We start from the raw sequence: 23,538 nt of genomic DNA, 5'->3' as shown, positions 1-23,538 counted from the left end.
CAATATATTTTAATCTGGCTTCTGACCTTTCCAAAACTAGATTTTTAACGTAGTGTGTGTTTATTTATTTATTTTGCTGTATTTTTAGTGGCTTATTGATTAAAATCAAAATAATCCACTGTAAAACGGAAGTGTCGAGATGTTACTTGTAGCACACATATAGCACATGAGAAGTTAATAAGGAAGTGGGGGGATCTGGTACAGGTTCCGCGGGGCTGTGTGGTTTCTCACGTACAACAGTTTAAATATCCTGTTTCACCTCAGGGCCACGTGAAGATAAATGTAGGTAATCAGCCATTCAGAGGCTGAGGTCCAGCCAAGGACTTCATGAAAGCATGTAGCACACACACCACACTGTTACGTCATTTATATACGTTTTGGACACTCGGTTTCTATCTTAAATATATAAGGTCAAAGCCCAAATGTGAACCAACTGGCTATGTGGAAAAACCTCTTGCACAAATATTCACACCCTCTGAGATCTCTGAAATCCAGAAACCAATTGGGGTGAGATTGAAAGGTTATTTTAGTTCCACAAGGAAGTTTTTGGCTGTTAAAATAGATGTTTCTGAACTAACCCCCCCCTACAAGACAAAAGAGTATTTTTCATTTTCTGACTTTTCCCATACTGTCTATTGTAGCCTATACTACAATGCAGGCTTGTTTGTGTGCTTGGATTAACCTGCATCCAACCAGGTGAAATTAGAACAGTTGCGTTAAACTCCTAATTCACATTTGGACATATAATTCACTAAATTATATTGTGAAAACAGCATTATAAGAGATAAACATGCGTGTTATAAGTTATAAACTATAAAAGTAATTCATAAAAGCATATAACATCAACAAGAGACCAAAATTCACATTAATATCACATTTCTCTCTGAAATACTTGCTTTTGATTGGTCAATGCGTTGTAATATGTTTTGTTCCATGACTGCTAAACTGATTGTTGTGCAAGTTCCCTAAATAGTCTTGATAAGATGTCTCTTAAATCACTGTTCTGTATTTCATACAGAAAATAATATCAATATCAATCAGCCAATTATTAACAATTATATTAATCTGTCAAGATAGAGTTACAATATCCGAATAGGCCAAATAGTAAAGAATAATGTAATAAGAATGCTTAAAGTAGATATGAAGGATTTAAAATAGTAAATGGTAAATGCATCTAGAAGAATCACGTATTGCGATTGTGAATGGTGTAATGAACAGTGTGAAAATGATGTAATGGTCTCAACAGATTGGGTTGAGGTAGGAAGCTATTCCAACCAAAGAGGAACGGAGAAATAATTAGGTCATTATGAGACAACAAATCAATTCTTCCTCTCATTTTCTGATTCTTTTTGTTGCTTAATCTGTTTATTGAACTTTCATCACTATTAAAGGATACAGATACAGGAGAACAGTCATTTTCTTATTTTAAACACATTTTCATGTCTAACATATTAGGTGGTTTCTAACTTATAAAATGCCAATATAGGCCTTAATTTGTATTTTTTACAAATAAAATAAAAGCACAAAGGTATGGTTCTAAGATGGCAGCAAACATGTTATTCCATGAGATAAGGTATCAGAAGAACTATGAAATCTTACAATATCTTTGAAAATAAAATAAAACGTTCCTTGACATTATTGTACTTTTACAGGAAATTCAACATCATGAACACACTGAAGTATCACAGAGCTTTCAAAAAAAAAATAAAAAAAAAAACTTAACTCTCTGCAGCCAAATTAAATAAATTAAAACTTTCATACAAAGGATTTGCTCTTCACATAAAATTCACTTTGTAGCCTACATGAACAAAACACAAAGACAAATTATCCCACTTAATCCCTTCAAGTATGTTTGAATGTTTTCTTACACGATGTGGAATGAAACTAGCAAAATCCAAAAGACAGTGCATTGAAGACAGAAAGTAACATTTTAGAATCAATTTAACAATATTTGTGCCATGTTCTCATTTTTAATGTAAGGCACCGGATGAAAGTATCCTTTGTGTGTGTAAAGAGTGTTTAAATGTCTATTTCAGATTAAGTACAACTCATGTTGATAGAAACAAACAACGAGAAGATCAAGTGTCTGGACTGTTGTCGGAGGTCTTTAATTTTGGTGACGACACACTCACAAGCCTTGTGCTTTTACATCCATAAAACAAAGTCAAACTGAATCAGCTCACTTCCAGAACCCAGCTGGTCTAATGGGTCAAATAACCATTAGTTGTGCTTAAACAAAAAGAATAGATACAGTAAAAATATCCTGTGAAACAAACACAAAAACAAAGTCTTGCAGCATTTTTAGGTATAAACGTTCGGTTGGAATGGATTTAATAAAAAAAGTACATACATTCAGAATTAGCATTCATTTAGTGTATGAAACAGGTCATTTTTATCGCAACAAAAGTAACAAAAGTCAGCCATATTTATTTGAAAAACACACCAAACAAAACAAAGTATTGTGAGCTTATTTCAGCTAAGCCAAAATAATTTGTGTGGCAACAAGTCTGTTGTGACATCACTTTGAAATAAATAAATTCTGATCTAACCTAATACAAATCGAATGTTGAACACTGCTATACAGAGGCAATCCTTAAGACAAAACAAGGCACCTTTCAAAGGCAATCTTTTGTGTAAAATATACGGCTTTGTTGCTTGGCTGGCATGATGCAATGCACCTATGATCATCAGGACGAAAAGTTTGGCAATTCCTTTGGGAAGCTGGACAGGGAACATATGGCTGTTTGATCCAAAGGTTCTTGCAGATCTTTCCTGATCCTTCCAACTTCCTTAATTCTGGGAATTATAGGAAAACACTGAAAAAGCAAAAGGTCCTGATATGTGCTTCACATAAGTTGTTGGCACCACACAGCTGAGGCATCTGGGAAATGTTTTAATGCACAATGCAGTGACACGAAAAGAAGATTCTCATGTCTCAAAATACTTATAAATGGCCGTCGCGTAGGTCATGACACTCTGCCAGTCGGGTCTTTCTGTGTGCACCATTTCATTGATGTCCTGTGAGACAGAGAGAGTCAAAAACTCAGAGTAGAACAGTTACAGTTAGCCGTTTTGAAGATTATTTGATCCAAATACAAATAACAACTTCAACATATGCTGAAGGGTAAGTATTAAAGATGAAAAACATGAGTAGGGCTTGTATATACATTTCTAAAAATCTAGTCGAGAAACATCCACGGAACAATTAAGAAACCATTTCAAAACTATTTTCAGTTTTTCTAAATTTACTTTTCACAGGTATTTGTTTAGGTAAACTGATCATTTTTGTTTCATTTATTCTGTGAACTACTAACAATATTTCTCCCAAAATATTGTTTCTATTTGCATTTATTTACCGAAAATGAAAACTGGAGAAGCAGGTCAGAATAGAAAAGGTGTATTTTTCAGACCTCAAATAGCGCAAAAAAAACAAGTTCATATTCACTTTTAACCAGTTATATTTTAAAAAATATATAAACCTCGATTTCTATCACAGTTTTCATGTCTTTCACATTGCCGTTGGGTGACTTTGTTACTACTGATGTTTCATTTTGTTGAAATTCAACAGACAGTGGACTGGAATGACCACAATACATCTAAAATAATGATCCAATGAAAATTTGGAATGCTCTCTTAATTTTTTCCCTGGCTTGAAAATGAAATATGTGCCACAACAGCTTTTTGCAAAAGCTCATTGCAAACAATGCACGACACAGCTGGCATAACAGTTTTATTACGATCACAGCTTTATTAAATACAATTAAATTAGTAACAACTGGGCGCATTAAATACAGCCGTCTCTTCTCCACACAAGGAACATTTATCTCCGCTCAAACAGCAGAAAAAGGTTATATTAGTCTTTTCATGCATGTCCCGTTCTTTAATACAAAATTAATTATACTTCATTTCTATCCAAAGTGCTACATTTTAATTAAAAGCAAGATAATCCATTTTAAGCTTCGAGTCATGTCAGATACATCCGTGATGTTTATATTAACTCACCAGTGAAGATTTAATGCCCACACTTTCTGCAGCCTGGAAGGCCAACGCGAAATTTCGCCTCTGTAACAAAAAAGCGACAAAACAAATGGATGTCAATAAATCTATTGTGCTGATTGAAATGTAGCAAAATGATTAAAAACATATCAGTGTGGCTCTCTTGTGATTTGCGTGTCCTGACAGACCTTGTCTTGGCCGTTGAGCTCGTGGTAAGGGATATGAGCCGGAAGGTAGGTGTGAAGGATGGCGCAGAAAGCTAACCCATCGTTCCAGCTGCTGCTGAAGTTCGTAATGTCGATGTTCTGCGTGTGCGGAGGGAGAGAGAAAGATCAATGGTTATCATTTCAGGGGATGAACTAGGAGGATTGGGTGGGTGATTCAGATGGACCGATGAAGCATTGAATCGAGTCGGTGTGACATTTTGGGAACCATTACTATAAATCCTGTCAGAAGGGATGCGCTTTTACAGAGTTTACAAAGACTGGCAAACAATGCTTTTTTACAGTTAAAGATGAATCGCATATTCAGAAATGTACATAAAAAATATTTTATACGTAACATTTCCTTATACTGCTCTTCATTCAATGCACTATTACAATTAGAAACAGATTTATTTTATACATAAATAATACATTATAAATAAAACATATACTTAAAAAATGCTTGAAACTACAAATAACTTGGTTGCAATTATTTTATTTATTTTTTTATATACCCTAAAACTCCCTCGAATAACTGTTCTGAGAGCAGTGTTGACTTTACCCTTGAACCATACATACGAACGAGGAAGATTGTCACCACTCGGGGTCGATGAGTGGCTTAAAGCTGCTCATTGACCGTCATCTCGCCTTGTGCTGAAGTGTTTGTTCAACAGTCCTTCTTATCTACAACAACATACTTTTCACACATCCGACAGATCGCAGGGCATTTATGGTTTTGCTGTGACTGGGTTCCTGTTCACCAATGAAGTCAAAATAAATGGAGGCTTCAATCCACCATGTGTTTCGAATACATACGCTGGTGTTATTAAGAAAGACATGCAAAAGATGGGTTGTCGACATTCGCTTGAATTTTGATCTGACTGAATGTGAAAGCATGCTTGTGTGATATATAGTACAGGTTGATGTTTAAAGACCCAGGGTGGTTACCTGAAGGGTACATCTTCAAAATCCCAAACGGGGGCTTTTAATTATTTTTTTAATACATCGTTGTTTTGAATAATTACGGTGAACCTACTTTTTTCTGTGACTTTAAGGTGCCTGTAGACATGCCATGCTTGGAATTCGGACTTAAAACAACGTGGGCCGAACGGTGGCAATTTACTGGAAGTGATCTCTATTCATCGTATTCATACGTATGCACGTATCCAAAAGAAACAAAAGTGTCCTTCTAGATTACAATATCATAGACTTCCTCTGGCACAAGGACCTACGATCCTAAAGAAAGAATTACAACCTTTATCAGATGTAACCAAGCCAGTGTAAATGTAAGAGGTGGCGCAAATTGGCAGAACACTCGGCTTTCTGGTAACCTGCTGAGAGCAGATTGGGGGAAGAGATGAGCTCATCAGGGTGGGCCACCATACCATACCAGAGTGGTCTCAAACAGATAATGATGTCCGTAAAGACATCTGTGCAGGTACAAAAACTGAATAAAAAGGCTTTGTGACCATTTTTCAGAATCGTGCACAATAAAACCATGAAAACTTATCCGGATCATTTTGATTTAGTGCTGACATTAAATGTCCTTAATTTTTTTCGATTCAGATTTGGTGGTGAAATGCGTTTTGATGTGAGAGGGTCAGAAAGACAATTTGACATCCTCCCTCGCTAGTGTGCCGATCTTCAAAGTGAGCAGCAAATGAAAAGAGGCTCTCGTGTGCAAAAACAGGCAGGCCCAGGGGAGAGAGAGCATTAGGCTAATCGCATTGAAAACAGAGAAACAGAAGCTTACTGACGCTCTCTCCGAAAAGTGCACTCCGACTAAAGCCTGGCTACTTATAATGAACACATTAGAGTTGCAGTGAAAAATGGGCTTTATCCAGGAGCGGACATGTCCATCCATCACAACACACAGTCAGACAGACTGACAGACAAAGATGCAGAAAATGAAGAACAGGGGATTATGGAAATTGGGTGTCAAAAAGACAAAATTATTTCTGTCTGAAATGAGGAAAATGTTTCCTTGCCAGAAAGGACACAGTCAAATATTCCAAACTTGAAAATGTATGTAGATGATTCTTCAGTTCTGTAACCTTTTTCATACAAAAAACAGAAAATATTTTATTCTGATGTAGATTATTATACTGTTGCTTTTACTGTTTAATAATGCCACTCATATTTAATCCTCTCAATTTAGAAAGGTTAATTCGCCAGAATACCTAACAGATATTTAAAAATCCAGAACATAAATACATTACATATGCAATTTATACAAATATTATATAACAACACCTACATAAAAGATCTAAGACATGATATAGATATTTTGAAACAAATAATTGAAATTTATTTTTTATATAATTTTTTCATTAAACATTTTTCAAGTTAAATTGTATCGGTTTTAAAGGTGATTCCTGTAGCTCAATATTAAAACCAGGCTGAAGTCTCATTATCTAGTTATGGTATGATTTCAATCTTATACATGGCCTTAGTCAATATTAAATATATCAAGCTTCTACTTTAACAGAATGTATTTTACATCCTGATTATGTGCAGAAGACAGTAAATCACCAAAAATGACTTATTCCTGGGTTTTCACAGACAGGGTCACAAACAAGCAGAGCGTCGCGTTAGCAGCGCAAAGGTCACGGGAACCCCAGGGAACACATACAATAAGTATACCTCAAATGCACTTTAAATCATAAAGGCATCTGGAAAATGAGTAATGTGATGTGAAGTACATTTTACAAAGTAGTAAAGTAATGCAAAGTGCACCTTATTCCAGAAACACCCTTAAATTAAAAAAAGGAAAACTTAAATTGCAAGGTGAGTCAGTCTGCAAACTGTTCACTGTGGGTTCAGTGCTGTGATTGGCTGATATTGGCTGAGTCTTGTGTTAGTGACATGAAGCAGGAAGCAGGAGAAATGTAGCGGACTTCCTGAGTGCCTGGCTTGAGTGAAACCATGGTAACATCATGGTCAAAAAACTTTGCTGAATGCCTGGTAAACATTTTTATGCTCGATGGCGTGATGGGGAAACATGTTGTAGATTATTCATGGTCACGTTCGGTGGGCCAAAGGTTTAAAAATGAAATGAGGGCATGGTTAAACATGCTATATTCTGAACAATGTCATTTTAATTTTTTTATGTAAAAATAGGGATGCATAAATATGTAAACACGCTTACTTATTAACATATACAATTCTATTTTAGTAATAAACAGGTTTTACGACAGATCACTGATGTAACCAATATTATACATTTCTTGTTTTTTTACAGGATTAGCGTGATGAATGTAGTAAAAAGGATGAAAAATTGAGTATGAACTGTGCAATTGGCAAGTGAGTACTTTGAAACCTACCATACTAAGGTAGCACATACTACAGTATCTGAGTGTCATATCATAAACAAATGCTACTACAATGGCCACCGATATGTAGTGCACTCTTATCAAATCGGAGGAAAGATGCGTGTCATGCATTCTGACTTCTTTACACTGTTAAACGTGCTGGCTTCTCAGGCTTAACATGGTCAACTTGTTAAAAATGAGCTGGACGTCTGACGTTGTATTTCTGTGCTTGATACACTCCCCCAGCACTCCAACTTGTTTCTGAAAGTTTTTTTAAAAGTCTGGATCCCTGTTTCTAACGTCCTATTCCGTTTATTGGGCGATTCTTGTGGAAAAGCATGGCAAGGCGAAAGAAAGAGCCGGCCCACTCGCCAACCGATCAGCTTACTTTCAAGGTCGCTGCGTCAAGTTTGGCTTCATTGCAGCTTGATACACTTGCGATAGTGAAGTTTAAGTGTGTCTGTTTTTTTCGCTGCATTTCAGTGATGGAAGTTATATAAAAACAATGGATATAACGATGGATTTGGAGAATGTTTGAAACTGATAGATGCTGCGGTCCCGGTGCTAAAAGATGTTGGACATGAACTGTACACAGTAAGTGAAACTAAGTCACATGTCTGTGTTTTGTTGGCTCTTTGTTGGCTTCTTTGTTGTTCTCTTTTATTAATGTGTTCAAACTAAACACTCTTTGAAGATACGACGTATGCAATTCTACAGTTTAGGTTCTCAAGATTAATATGAGATCGGCAGAAACTGCGTGTGATACCTGATCTTTAAAAAATATCACAGGCGACTACAGAATGCATGATTTTATGGAGGAAAGACATTTGTACCTGATAACCTTCAGTCTTCCTTTGGCACCACCTGAGCAGAGCGTTCCTCTTGGATCCTCCGTATTCTCTGGCTAGCGCGCACAGCGGGTCCTTCCTCTCCTCTCTGGAGAGACATCAATCACTTTAACAATGCAGTTCCATTGTACCGGATTCAGCTTTAATAGCAAACAACCTCCATCACCACTGGGTGGAAATTCAACCGAGCTACATTGACTTGATGGATGCAAAATCTTTCAGACTCTGTTACGATTAAAAATAAATCGATCAGTCTTTCTGTATTGACAAAACAGATTAGCTCAAAGGGATTAAACGGCATATTATCAGTTTTAATTAGTTTATAATCTACGATAATCACAGATCTTTTCTAACAGCAGGGAATCGCTGAACACAGACTGTGCGCTGTTTGCATCAATGTGCAGTTGGGATTGATTTAATCCGAAGCTTCAAAACTATCTTGCATGCAGGCCTACTGGGTTATATAAAATGGCATAGATCATTTTAATTAAAATTGGTTATAAAATAAATGTAGGAGACATCTTTGTCCATAAATTTCCAGTTTAGACCAGCTAGACTGGAAATTATCCATGTAAAATGATCCACCATAACAAGCTAATTTATGCTACATTTCCCAGCACGGAAATTATCGCTATGCCCAGAGAAGATGCGTTGGCAATAGAGGACAGTACAGAATGATTAATCTTTCTTCCAAAGGCCCATTCAAAGCTATGACAGAGCCACGGTCAGATTTCAGGGCAGACGAATGAGTGACATCCATTATTGGAACACAGGTCTATCATCACAGAAAGACAAGAGCGTGATAGAGCGTGAAAGAGTGTGAAAGAGCAAGACATCTGGCAAACCTGACAACAGTTTTCTAGAAAGTCAACAAAAGAAAAGCCAGAGCAGACAGAGAGTGGAAGAGAGAGATCAAGGTAAACAGAAAGCAGACAAACAATCTGAACGATCGGGCACTTACCGTAAACGTCCTCGTGAGGTGGGCGTGACGGAGGCGGTCGGGGAGGAGTTAGATGACAAAGATAGCTGAGGCGAAGAGGAGCCTAACGTGATGATCGATGAGGGGGCTGACGCATCCGTGACCGACAAATCTCTTTTCAACTCCTCGCTGCTTCTGCGAGAAACTGACAGGCCGGAGGATGTTGTGACTATCATCAGTGCATCTGTGTTATCAATGTTAACCAGTCTAATGAACATTGACCTTTAAAAACTCCCATCGAATCACATTCCTAGTTTTGTTCAACTAATCCTCACAGGTTCAAACATACCTGATATAGATTTGGATGAGTCCATGTTTGGCACCCTCTGTAGGCCGCAGCCGGTGCGTGTAACAGGTGATGTACGGAGGATATGGTCTGCTATTGGATTACATGCAATCATATACACAACGGTGACAATGAATCACAGGTTTTTTGTAGGATTAGTCAGTTTTCATAAATTAATATCCCACTACCAACTCGAGGTCTAGCACACAATTTCAGTGGTCATTTACTGCCAATGTTGGTACAGCATGATTACTTATGACCTTTACTTTGAGTTTAGCTCTGAAGAACCAGATGAAACCGGTGTGGGGAAGAGTGAAAGATCAAGGAGTTATAATATCAGTGTGACTAACGTCAGCTCACCTGGCATGCTCAGCTCCGTGTAGCTCGGTCTTTTATCCAGAAGAGATGACAAAGGTTTGCTTGAGCTAACTGTGTGTCTCTGTAAAATATGAAGTTCGGAGGAAGGATGAGGGAAAAATATGATTTTGTTTTTCTAAATCAAACAAACCACTAATTTCAGAACAGAAAACACAAATGGTTGCCAAGCAGAATAAAGTTTTTTTTGTTTAATAAAAACTTAAAATCTGTTGAAAAATTTGTATAGATTATTTTTTATCACCAAAGAGATTTCTTTGTTCATAGCACACCTAGCAATAAAGTCATCTTTGATTCAGATAAATTATAAAAAAATTAAACTGTGAATTAAACTAATATAATACATTTATTTAAAATACTTTAAGACTTGAAAATTTTCTCAAACGACTTTAAATAAACAAATACTATTTTCAATTATAAACAATTAATTATTTAAACAAGTGATAAATAAATTAAATAGTTAATAAAATAATTTGAACTAAAAATCCTCGTGGCCATAGATGCAAATAGGTGATATATGAATTATATCAACTATTTATTTGGTCATGTGATAGGTGTTTTTGTTTTTTCACTGAGTATTTTATTTATTTTATATTGGATATCAAAATTACTCACATCTCACTAAACGCTTTCTTCTACATTTCAAACTATATTTTCTCTTCATTATAAACTGAATTTTAGTAACACACATATTTTTAGGGTTAGGAATTTAAAGGGATAGAATCCCAAGTAAGAGCCACAGGCTAAAATAATATTTTAATTTTACACCACAGCATCTCTACACCTCAAACTGGCTCATTTTCCCTTCCTCACAAAACACATCCTGTTTTGGCACATTTTGAAAAGTCTTGCATGTATTCTACAAAAAAAGAAAGACAGCATAGACATCCATGGAGGACGTAGGGAGAGAAAGAAAGAAGCCTAATTCAGCTCCATGTCTGGAGATATCATCTGACAGACAGTGCTGTGAGGTAACCATATCCCCACAGAGGAAATACGCAGACATCTGTTAGAGTGATCAGTGATCTGTCCTCATGCCTCACGTTCATCTATTCCACTGCAAGTCAAACTGTCCACTACTACTGAGATTTACTTTTCAATTATGTCCAGCAAACATCTAAATGTTTATCAGTTCACCCATTCATCCATCATGTGGTTTATACCTGTATGGGAGAGACCGCAGCGGCAGGGGGTGTTTTGATTGGGCTGGGGCTGAGGGGGGTTCTGGAGATTGCGACCGCAGCGGCAACGGCTGGTGGACTGGCGGGAACAGGACCTGTGTAGGGATGCATGGACAAACATAAATATAGGGAATGCGACTTCAAGCGTTACAAATACTGGGTATGTTGTGATGCTGTTGTGTAACAATATGTTATGATGATGTTATCAGATCATTATGTTTCATTAATGCAGGAAAGATTGGTTGTCTTTGGTGGGAATTCAAATATAACCTTCAGGTTTTATACATCAACACCATAAATGTGGACATGAATATATGTGCAGGTGTTTGTGCACCTTGTGAGACGCTGTCGAAGCTCTTAATGAGAGTTTTGACGGTGGGCGATGGTTCAGAGGAAGTTGAGGAACGTCGGCTCAGGCCCATTCCCTGCCTCAGAGCGGCCAGGTCCCTCTCTACGGCATTCATATAATTATACACACGTCCGCGTTCCTCATCCTGTCTGTAATGCACAAGAGACATATTCGGATACCTAAATATATCCTGTACACTCACTACGACGACTAGCTAAAACATGCATAGCATGTTGATTTGTATTTGTACATGCAAACACAATTATGCAACTTTATGCAAGCATCCCTAAATGTCTTCTACATTTACATTTATTTGGCAGATGATTTATCCAATTTGCATTACAGTGCTTTCAACGAACACATTTTTAAAATGTGCATTCTCTGGGAATCAAACACATGATCCTGCTTATTGATCTACAGGAAATAAAGATTGATATATCGTTTTTTACTTCATGTTCGAAAGTTCCTCCAGCTCTTTGCTTATTTTCTCATTCTTCTCTTGAGCTTCATGTAAACGACGCCGTAGGTCCCCGATCTCCTCCTGAGCTTCTGTCTTGATCTCGTTGGCGATGACGACGGCCGTCTGCAGATCAGTCTGAAACTGCCGCCACTCGGCTGACTCTTCCTGTGAGTGACAATTAAAAAATATTATTGGATTATATCAATTAAAAATATTAAAAGATTTAGTCAATAAAGGGTGATGAACATGCTGGTACTAAATTTGTACTAAATCATGTAATACGATCTATGAATGAATGGAGTAATTTACCCGCAATTTTCGATGAAGGACCTTAATCTCCTTCTCCATGTCATATTTCTGATCGTGAAGCTTTTTGATGGAATCTACGGGAAAACAACACACGGACTGAATACAGAAATATACAGAAAGTGAAGAACAATGTGTTTCATTAACTTAACATGGGTAGGCACAAAATTGAGCTTGAAACAAACGTTTTCGCAAACAAATCATGATTCACTAAAACTTTTTAATAAAATTGATTCTAAACTAAAGAAAAAATATAGGAACACCTGAAAGCACACGTACGTAAAAATTTTTTTTAATCATCTTTAAAATCTCTCTCCCTGTTTCTCTGTATACATACATTACACTTTATAGTTCTGACAAAATGTATGTTTCATCTTAGGATAATATTTATACTATAACTAATTCTATATATAATAACTCTTAAATGTAGGCCTTTGTTTAATTTTTGTATTATTTCATAATATACAGCTAGTCTAGCTTTGTAGACTATTGCTGAATAAGAGCGCTTTGACAGGCGGCTAACCAGAACTCTGTAAACTGTGTGTCAGCATAAAAGGTGTTTTATTGGGTAGGAACTGATTTTCGGGACTGCGTACTTGGAATCACTGTCTCTGTAGACACTGTCTCACGATGTTGTGTGAAGTATCTTCCACTTAAGTGACGACTGGCGGTAAAGGAAAGGTATTCGTAGATCCATTGAAAGAGAGAGTTCTGCCAACGGAAGTCCAAAACGCTGGAGCATCACGTGATTCATGGAGCCTTAAGATAGTTCCAGGAAGTTATGTTTTCTCTTTAAATTCTTTATTTCTTTCATTTTTTTCATTATATGGTTTTCGTCTATAAATGGGTCAGAAGTTTAACTCAGTTGATCTGTTTAGTCGCAACTCCATGTGTTACTAGTAACTTCCGGGAACTATTGAAACGCACTGCCTCTCATTAAGAACACTCCAAAGTCACTACAATGAGGTTAAAAACAAATTTATGTGCATACGCATGTGTTGTGAATTAGGCTGAGAGTTTTTGTGAGAAGCTCAAATGAACATGAATAATCTACGGAATTATTAGTGAATGAGACCCAATTTCTGTGAAATCCACATCTATTATTAGCTCAATGATGCCTCTATGTGGACAGAAACCTGTATGACCACAGGGCCATGAAAACAAAACAGCCGAACAGAAAACTAATGTGCTTTTCATATAAACAAAACAATATAAAGCAAATTACTGTTAAATTACTTGAGATGTATTTTCATATATTTTGTATGTATCCCTTTTTTCACAAACCAAATATAAAGACAAAAAGTCTGAAGATGATATGGTGTTATGGGCATGATTACTTACTGGCTCCAAGCTAAAAAAAGCCCACCAATAAACCACTAGTTGCAATTCAAATAGCATAGAAAAGTTTAAGCACACCTCATGATTCACCTCAAACAATGCTTTAGTTAGATAACCATGTATGCTATTTGCAAAAAAATTAATAAATTAATTAACTACAATAAGTTCGATAAAAGGGTAATGCTAAACTTTTAAACAGTGTAAAGGGACAGTTAACCCAAAAATAAACTCTGTCATCATTTACTCACCGTCGAGTTGTTCCAATTCGGTATACGTTTCTTTTTTCTGATGAACACAGAGAAAGATTTATGGAAGAATGCTTGTGACCAAACCGTTTTGGGCCACCATTGACTACCATAGTAGGAAAACTGACAATGGCAGTCAAAATTGCCCTAGAACGGTTTGCTTTTCAAAAGTCTTCAAAATATCTTCTTTTGTTCAACAAAATCGAAAAAGAAATTTACAAAGCAATGTTTCCCACGACGATGGTAGTCAATCGTAACCAATAAAGGTTTGGTTACAAGCATTCTTCCTAATACCTTTCTTTGTGTTCATCAGAACAAAGAAATGTCTACCAAATATTATTTTTTTATTGGGTGAACTGTTCCGTTAATAACCAGCAGTCATGGGAACGAATGTCATGTGACTCACTCTCCAGGTCAGAGATGATGAGGTTGTCGTGGAGCTTGACAGCACGATGCTGCTCAACCTCATCCTCAAGCTCAAAGATGGTCTCTTTCATGTCGGCGATCTCGGTGTCCTTCTCCTCCAGCTCAGAACATTGCTGCTCCAGAAGTCGCTTTTGCTCTGCTAACCTCGTCTGAACGTCACCACGAAATGCCCGGAACTCACTTTCCAACTTCAACACACACAAGCAGGATGGATAATGTTGAACAATAAACATACTGATACTATCTACTGTATATGGGATGTGTCATTACGAGCATACAATACATTTATTAACATTTACAAGTGAGAGAGCATTTTAAATTCTTTAATCTGGGCATATTGTTGGATAAATGCAAGCTATATTAACTAAATTGGTAAAATTTAGATGCAAATGCTTCTTCCTGTTCAATGGTAGATTGAACAGGATTAAAAAATGACAGCAAGACAATATGGTGATGAATTTCCGTTTATCCTTTTTTTACCTTGCTTATTGCATCCTGCAGCTGGGCGGCTTCATTTCGAGTGTGTCCCAGTTCCTCTTGCAACTGAGCTGCTTTGGTCTCGGCTCTCTCCTTGTCTATCCTCTCGCTGTCCAGCAGGTGGCGTATGTCGCTCTTATCCCCTGCGTTGTGAATGGACAAGAGTTGCGCCACTCTCTGCCTCTCCTGCTCAAGCTGAATTCTGCAGCGGTTTAGCTCATCCTGCTCCCGTTCAGACACCATCCTCAGCGCTTCCAGCTCTGCTTTGGCGACGGCCCGATCCCTCCTCTCCATTTCCACGGCTCTCTCGGCCATGTGAACGCGTTCCTTCAACGCCGACATCAGGCCTTGAGCTTCCGCATTTTCCTGTTCCGCCATCTTGAGCGCACTGCTCAGCTGTTGCTGAACCCCTAAAAGTTGCTCTCTTTCAAAATGCGAGCCCTCGTTTAACTCAGCGTAGCGTCTCTCCAACTCCATATAACGCACGCTTTTCCCGTCCTCTGCGTAGGCCACGCGGTGTTCATCAAGCAGCCCACGGAAATAATCCAGCTGTCTTCCGTAGAGTTCCAGACGATCCCCTTGCTGACAAAGGGAGTCGACCAGAATGGCACGCTCTTCCCCTAGACGTTCGTTTTCAGTTGTCAGCTCTTGCGTGATCTGCTGCAAGTCTGCAAGTTCCTGCAGGGTGGCCTGGAGTTCTTCTGCCGTGCTGTGTTGATTCTCCTCCATTTGGTGGATGCGCTCGGTCAGACAAGCCACCGAAACCTCGCTGGTGTTCCCGCTGCTGCCCCGGCGGGAATGTTCCCTGCTCGGCGGCCCACTTTCGGATTCGGAAGACGATCCGCAACCTGAAGGTGCATCCAGAGCATCATCGCTTGAGGTCATTGGCTGGTAGGCCTCGCTGCATTCACTGTCCACTGCATCGGGGGATCCAACACGTCTCGGTTCTGACAGCAAGTCTTCGGTAGAGCCTTGCGTGGAGCCTTCGGCAAAAGATGCCCGCATATCGCCGCCTCCATTTTCGCTGGTAGTTCCAGATACAGGCTCAGGACTAAGTGAAGGACAGCATAGAATCTTGTCTGTACCTTCCAGGCGATGCTCCAGAGAGAAGCCAAGGGCATTTAGCCGATCCTTCAGCATGCGGTTTTCACTCTTCAACATATTAAGCTCATCAAGGATGCCCTGGTTCTGATCTTGAAGGAGGAGAAGTGTGGACTCCACATCTGTGGCACTGATCAAAGGACAAGCTTCTTTTCCTTGGGTCGGCTTGGACTCTTCTGTTGATTCAGAAGGTCGAAGATCCTCCAGACCGAGCTGGGCTCTCATACCTCGAAGTTCAGAGCGGAGATGTAAGATCTCCACGTCTTTACTCTTGGCTAGGCCCATTAGGTCCTTCACTCGACACTCCAGCACTGCTTTATTGCTTATCTGGCTGTCTGAGCGTGACTTGCTCATGAGAGACTCAGACTCAACAACAGTGCGGCAACGCGACCGCTTCTGATGCATCGCATCGGCGGGTCCGGCGAGCTTTTTGACAGCACTGACTCGGGAGCGTTCTCGCAAATTCTCTCGGGTTGTGCTTGGGTCCTTGGTCGTGCATGATGTTCCACGCTTTCCTGAGAGACCTGCAAAAAGAACAGGATGAGATTCATTGAAACTATTTCTTCATACAATTGTGATAAACACAAACCAAACATCACCTTAATGTCTTCAGAACCATAACAAAGAATGAATCACTACCTGAGCTGGTCTTGGACCTGGTCTCAGTAGTGCTGGTGCTCTGAGAAGTTCCTCTCTTGTTTCTAGCTGTAGTGTTACTGTTGCTAACAGATACTGATCCTGAACTGACCGTTGGGAGATCGTCATTGCTTTTTGCCTGGTGAGAATACAAACACATTAGGTTAATGATCAACTATAGACAACATACAGTTAGGTCCATAAATATTTAGACAGAGGAAACATTTTTTCTTCAGGTAATGTGGCAATACACTCTGAATAAAGCTGAGAGTGTGCTTTGTAAGCCAATATCCATTATATAACTGTAACTTGAATACATTACATAAACAGCTAAAATAACAAAAAAGTGCCTCTTTCCAAATATTTATGGACAAACTGTGTACTCAGTGGGTACTTCCATATTAAATAGTTGTCTTAAAGCTACCTTTGATAGTGGAGCTGAATTTTGCGTTTTGTTCGTCATCTTGCCTCCTGTGCCCATGATGCTGCTTCCCTCTGATCTGCTTGGGGCTTTAGTGCCCGCTGAGGTTCTGGAGGCGGCGGCCGTGGGCTTGGTCGCCTTTTTCATACTTGGTTCCAATTTCTTGATACATTTACAACGCAATCTAAACACGACAAAAAAAAAAATCAACATTTGTATAACATACGACATTTGAATAACAAATATTTGAACTATATTGCAACTGCACATTAAAAGATTTAAATAATTAAAACTGAAAAAGAAACAAGCGAACATCGAACACTCCTTTCAAAATCCACAGGAGTAAATACAGTAAGCTTGTGATCAGTATACAGTCAATGTTAGTCTAAAATAAACCAGTCAAAGACAACGTAAAAACTTATTTTGTGCATGCAAACAAACAACAACGTCTTCAAGACTATTTTGTAGCATTTAATACTCCTTTGCCTGGATTCAATTTTAAGATCTCTTTACCTTACGCCAGCACTAGTTATTTTCCTTGGGGAACACATTTTGTACAAGTCCTTGTTTCGCTTTGAGACGGTTGGAATGTAACATTACGGTCCCTGAGGATTCTATTTATGCAGTCTCACACACTGTAAACTCAAGACATTTCAGGGGAAAACAGTCATTGGCCAGTGTTTAAATGCAGACAACACTGTGTGATTGGAGGACTGTCAGAGAGGATGGAACTGCCTTTCTTATCACATCATCATGAGTGGAAGCCAGACCGTTGGAAGGCTTGTCCGTCTCGCCTTAAAAGGCTTTAAACTTCCCGAGCAGCAGTGCAAGGCCCGAGGGTAGAAAACACCCAGCAGCTGTGCGTATTAAAGAAGTACGGTACAATTTGTAGAAAAAGAAAAGTTAAAAACTTGAACCTTTAAGGGGCAATAAAAAAGTCCATTATAATACTGGTTAAAACGCTAAAATATCTGTTTTAGACACACATTTTATGAAGTTTTAAGATCAAAACCTCTGTGGGCACACAAGTTAAGTCCATCAAGAGAGTACCCCCGAAAAAAAGATTAAATCAAAAAGTAATTTTTCATAAAGTTATTTCTAGCTATTTTAAGGGAGGAGGAGCCACTCATTATGCCCCCCCTAACTTCCTATTTCCATGCAACAAACTAATCTGTGCATTTCAACATGCTTCATTGTTCACAATTTTTGTCTGCGGTCTATTAATAACAAACTCTTTGCAAAGTCTGCATTGTAAAAACAATGTGTGCTTAAATGTTCTGTTCGGACTGCTTGCATCACACTGAAATGACTGGGGGCCTTAAGACAAATAAACGCAAGCCACTTATTTCAGGGGTCTTGGAAATGTAGAGTGCCAAAAGCTACACACACCCAGAAATAGTTGATTTGTTGACAGACCTTCCCACATTTTCTCATAATTCCATCTCTTATACTCCGTCCTTACGAGCTCAAGGTAAGAAATGCAAGTCATCTGTATCTAATGCATTTAAGTGCATTGCCATTAAGAAGAGAAAGACTCCAGTCATGTGGGGAACTCTGACCTTTCTCATTCCCTTTCCCGACCTCTCTTTTCAAATTCAGACTGATCTGGACACTTTGATGCCAAACAGATGAGGTATGCCCGGATAGACCCCAGCCTAAATACCCCTATTTTTTACTTCACAAGCCTTTTAAGTTGATAAGTTCGAAGAGTAGTCAAAACAAAAAGCACCACACCCACCTGTAGACCTCAACTCACCACGGGCTTTGACACAGATTTGATATTTATTGAAGGATTACTGTTACAAAGAGATTTTCACTTTGACTTTAATAGTAACAGACAAAAAGTGAAAGAATCAGTCAGTGCTCAGTGCTCGCACTCCTTGTGTGACAGGTGAACAAAATGATCCTCAAAGGCAACCAGTTTGGACTCCTAGTACGAGATGAGAATTTGTAAGGGGAGCAGAGTAAGCTTCCTTCCGTCCCACTCTCTACTCTCTAGGTCACCGCTGCAACTTTCCATCAAATCCACAACTTTCCAATGAGACTTGTTGAATTCAGTGTTCAATACATTACCAGCCACAAGGCATTCACACAAAGCAAAGCACCGCTGACTGAACCACATCGCCAAAACATATAGACATAAGCCCTATCCATCAACATGCTCTACACAAACCGCCTTTTGAAGAGACAGTTCCAAACATGCAGGTCCATACAAGAAAAATCTGCTGTATGTAGGAAACTCATTTAAAAAGATTGATTATTAGTTATTGTTAGGAAAAATAGTTATTTCAGATGCAACATTTAACTTTCAGAACACTGAAACAAAAGTCAATGTCCAAATTTCTCGCTGTGTGATCGATTTGGTGTGGAAGGGAAAGCATCCAATGGCACTTTGAATATGTGCTATATGGTGTTAAGCAATATGGTGTGAAGGGTGAGAAATGCTCCGAAGAGGTAAGACAAATAAAAAGGCTGATGGACCCTGAAAGTGTTTCTTCCTTGCGGAGTACTCAGAAGTGTGCAAAAGAGTCTCAAAAGAACAATAATCCTGAAAAATTATCTTCAAAACCAAAAGCAGCTCGTTCTAGAAAAAAACAGATGTTGTTTTGTCGAGAGACATCCATGTGGTAAAGATGTTACATCCCATGTTACCTCCCAGTCTCCCAGGCCATGGTGAAGTTCAGTACATTTGTGAACATTAAATAGATCTTAAAGGGTTAGTTCACCCAAAAATCTTTTCCTCAACCTCGGGTTGTTTCAAACCTATATACATTTCTTTGTTCTGTTGAACACAAAGAAAGATATTTGGACAAATGTAAGCAGTTTTTAGTTCTGGAACACCATCTATTATAGTAGAAAGATTTTTTGTATTTTTTTGTACAGTTGATATTTTGAAGAATTAGGAAAACAAACAGTTCTTTGACTACCATTTAATTTTTCAAATTAGAGTACTCAGCGATATCACAGAACTGAAAATTGCTAGCATTCTTCCAAATATCATTCTCTGGGTTCATCAGAAACAAGTAATTCATACAGGGCTGAGTAAATGATGAAAGAATTTTCATTTTTGGGTGAACTATCCCTTTAAACTTCCTGAGCATTGTAAGAGGCATTAAAAACAAACAAGACCCTAGCAGGATGAACAATCAACCATCCGACAAACTAGCGATCAAAGTCCTTACATTTCAGTCCTTCAGAAAAGATATGCAAAGCAGGTAGGACAGTTTCCTCACTAATAAAAATTCAGTCAGCATTTAGTCACCCTCGAGTCTTTCAAAACTTGTATATGACTCTTTCTTCTGCAGCACAGCAAGGAAGATATTTTGAGAAATACCTCAGTGGTTTTGTCCATACAATGGAAGTAACTGGGGTCCAATGCTGTTTGGTTACCAACATTCTTTTGTGTTCTGCAATGACATGAGGGTGAGAAAATGATGAAAGAAATTTCATTTTTGGGGGAACTGTTCCTTCATGAGTCAAGTTGCTCAAATGTATCTCTCCGAAATCATAATTTCAGAAGCCTGGTTTTCAGAGATTTATCTTCAAATTATTCCAGAACAAACAAACATGCATCTAACAGAAATTCCCTATAGATGTGACACAGCACCAGCCTGTTAATTGAGCATCAGTATGAAGGGAGTGGAGGAATGTGTTTGTTTGGACAGTTGTTTCTAAATACACACAGTGAATAGGCAGCAATTTTAACTGCAGGAGGCTGTAAGTAAAACATTTAAAAAAATCAAGTAACACCACAGAATTTAAAGCTTGTTGCCACCAAGTAAAATATCAGTCAGAGAATTTTCCAAAGCCCTCAGCAATGAAAACTATGATACTATGAATAGGAGCTTCTATTCATCATTCCAGTTCATTTTTGCTCAGGGAAGTAAAGGCTTCTCAAGAGAGACACAACTGGGTCAATGTCTCTCGGCCCAATCCACAGAGGACATCCCACTGGGCCTGCTGGCAGTAGTTTCCGCCTGACCCTGTTAAAACCAATACCAAGCTCCATTTCTAAAGAAGCGCTCATCGGACAACAAAAACATTCGGTGTTAAAGATCATCATGCCCTAGAAGCACAACACTACAACACTTCATGTGAAATGGGCCGTTAAAACAGAAAATATTTATTTAAGTTACCGTGAAATTAAATATGCAAAGATGATATAACAATAAGCCCAGACGTGTCTATTAAGAAAGATCATTTTATTGGTGGTGATTTGGAATGAGCGCAAATTTAGATCCAAGTATTTAATAGTTCAATTTTTGAAGCTGAATCTTGGCCCTTTAAATGCATGACTAACCATTCATTGGTGAACTCTGCATTGAAGTGTTGCATTTCAAGTCTGAAAGCAATACAGATTCATCTGTTACTGATCATGAAAATGTTCTTGGACCCGTCAAACAGATTTGTAAAACAGAAACTGAAAGATGAAGATTTGTGCAACTGAATGATGAAGAGAAATTGTCATACTCCACATAAATAAACACACAAGGAGGTATTTTTGGCAGATGCGCTTGTTGAAAATGAAGTTAAATGAAATTGTACTCCAAATATTCCTGTATGATTTCCTCCTGATAAATCTAAATATTTCTATATTCAATCATTTTGACAAGTGATGGCCTAACCTTTTCTGACCTCATTTATAGAAAGGGCCGATCGCTGTTACCCGTATTCTACCCTGAAGCACTCCTTCAAAATGCTTTGGATGTCTGAGGACTGGAATGTGCTGCTCCCTGCTAGATTCAATTCAAACCAGCCATCCGATGACTTCAAGGAAGAACACTATGGATGAGATGTACTGCCTATAACTTAAAAGAAAAAGTGTAAAGGACATTAATCCCTATACTTGACACATTCTGAAGACTCTGAGAAAAGTACTGTGAAGCAAAATGATAAAGGAAAAGTAACTGTAATAAAGAACTGTATGTAACTGATGTGGGAGTCAGAAGATACAAACACACAAAGTAAAGTAACCAAGTTACAGCAAAAGGAACATTGGAAAGTATAACGTATGTATGTAGGTATGTATATATATATGTATGTATGAATGCATGAAATACAAAAGCACATGTACATGGAATGGATAACTATCCTAAATTAACAAGAGGTAAAAACAAACAGCAACACATGTTAAACATTAATTACTCACCAATAGATGCATGCCCACAGATTATAAGACTGGCACAGCTACCAACGCCACAGCGAATACACAATTAGAAGTACTCGTATGACAAAAAAACGTCCACATAAACACACAAACTTGTCAAAGCAAATGGAAACAATATAACTGATGACATCAAACGCACACCGTCTATTCTCTATGGATACACTGTTACAATATAAACATTTCAGCCGGAGTGGGGAAGAAGTTCCCGGTGGGCCTGAAACATTCTTTACCGACAGCACCGTGTGACACGACTCACAATAAACGAAATCAATCGAAGAAAGAGCAAGATTTCTTAAATGACATGTTACCTTGTTCTTCTCAGAGAACTTCCTAAGATGTGAGGGAATCGACGTAATTGGTGTGTTCATTGCAGAAAAAAGTAACTCATTTAATCCAGGAAAAAAGAAGCCAGTTTATCCGACTGCCCGGCGGTACAGTGATGCTTGTGCTTCCCAATACCCCTGCCAAACCGAACCGAACACACTGAAGCCAGCCACGACAATCACTGGCCACGCCTTTCTTCAGTAAAGAGATGCATATAAATTTTCAAAATAAAAGTGTGATGGGTTGCACTGACTGGACAAAATCAGCATCTGTACGGTGTGTTCATATGTAAATATTGAAAGCGAACAGATTAATATATTTAGTTACTATGTAAAGAAACTGGTTTAGATAAGAGTTCTAGAAAATCGACAGCGTCGGAGGAAAAATGAAAGATTACAAAACTAATAGTGAAAGGAGACTGAAATTGACGACATTCACTGGCCACGCCTTTCTTAAGTAAAGAGACGCATATACATTTTCAAAATAAAAGTGTGTTGGGTTGCACTGACTGGACAAAATCAGCATCTGTACGGTGTGTACATATGTAAATATTGAAAGCGAACAGATTAATATATTTAGCTACTATGTAAAGAAACTGGTTTAGATAAGAGATCTAGAAAATCGACAGCGTCTGAGGAAAAATGAAAGATTACAAAACTAATAGTGAAAGGAGACTGAAATTGTTGGTGTTTCTAAATACAATATTTAAAAATATATATTTTCATATTACAAAATAAACGTGTCTTTTAAGTTGCGTGGGTCACACAACATGCTACACAGTTGCTAAAATCACGATACTTTATGTACAAGATTAAGTTAAGATATCTAACTGTGCCTCTTTGTAAAAGGTACGTTTCATTTCATCCTGTTTCAATCCTTTACTAGCAGTTACTTCAACACATATTTGGCCATGATTTAAAGAAAACATCATTGTGTCTTCGACCGCAGTTTTATGTTGTATCTATAATATATATTACGTAATAGTTCATCTTGAGAAATATGATATGGATTTGATTCAATGTCGCTATAGAAAGTTTGTCTTCCATTCAGATTTAGTCTTTGTTCTGTGCAGAATAATGTGTGATGACATGTAGCGGCTCAGTCGACTC

At 38.2% G+C, this 23,538-nt stretch overlaps 1 protein-coding gene across 8 annotated transcripts; it reads right to left on the bottom strand.

Annotated features, from left to right (window-relative positions):
- Positions 1-1,356: 1,356 nt before the first annotated feature.
- specc1lb (sperm antigen with calponin homology and coiled-coil domains 1-like b) lies at positions 1,357-22,796 on the bottom strand. Of its 8 annotated transcripts, none has more exons than XM_056730551.1 (18): positions 22,414-22,796; positions 22,088-22,125; positions 21,564-21,746; positions 16,942-17,122; positions 16,521-16,656; positions 14,784-16,405; positions 14,284-14,491; positions 12,298-12,371; positions 11,978-12,153; positions 11,514-11,677; positions 11,162-11,274; positions 9,984-10,062; positions 9,627-9,716; positions 9,320-9,521; positions 8,344-8,446; positions 4,185-4,301; positions 4,003-4,062; positions 1,357-3,018 (listed from the first exon to the last, which is right to left on the bottom strand). In XM_056730551.1, the coding sequence occupies exons 4-18, from the start codon at positions 17,083-17,085 to the stop codon at positions 2,929-2,931; spliced, it is 3,378 nt and encodes a 1,125-aa protein (XP_056586529.1). In that variant the 5' UTR covers positions 17,086-17,122; positions 21,564-21,746; positions 22,088-22,125; positions 22,414-22,796; the 3' UTR covers positions 1,357-2,928. The 8 variants fall into 8 exon arrangements, with proteins under 8 accessions (XP_056586529.1, XP_056586530.1, XP_056586527.1 ...); XM_056730552.1 differs by lacking the exon at positions 22,088-22,125 and adding an exon at positions 21,239-21,280; XM_056730549.1 differs by lacking the exon at positions 22,088-22,125.
- Between the last annotated feature and the right edge of the window lie 742 nt (positions 22,797-23,538).

The sequence above is a fragment of the Triplophysa dalaica genome, chromosome 19 (assembly GCF_015846415.1).
Source record: "Triplophysa dalaica isolate WHDGS20190420 chromosome 19, ASM1584641v1, whole genome shotgun sequence".
Classification (NCBI taxonomy): Eukaryota; Metazoa; Chordata; class Actinopteri; order Cypriniformes; family Nemacheilidae; genus Triplophysa; species Triplophysa dalaica.
Note: the sequence above shows the minus strand (reverse complement) of the source record. Positions and strands in the feature narration are given on the sequence as shown.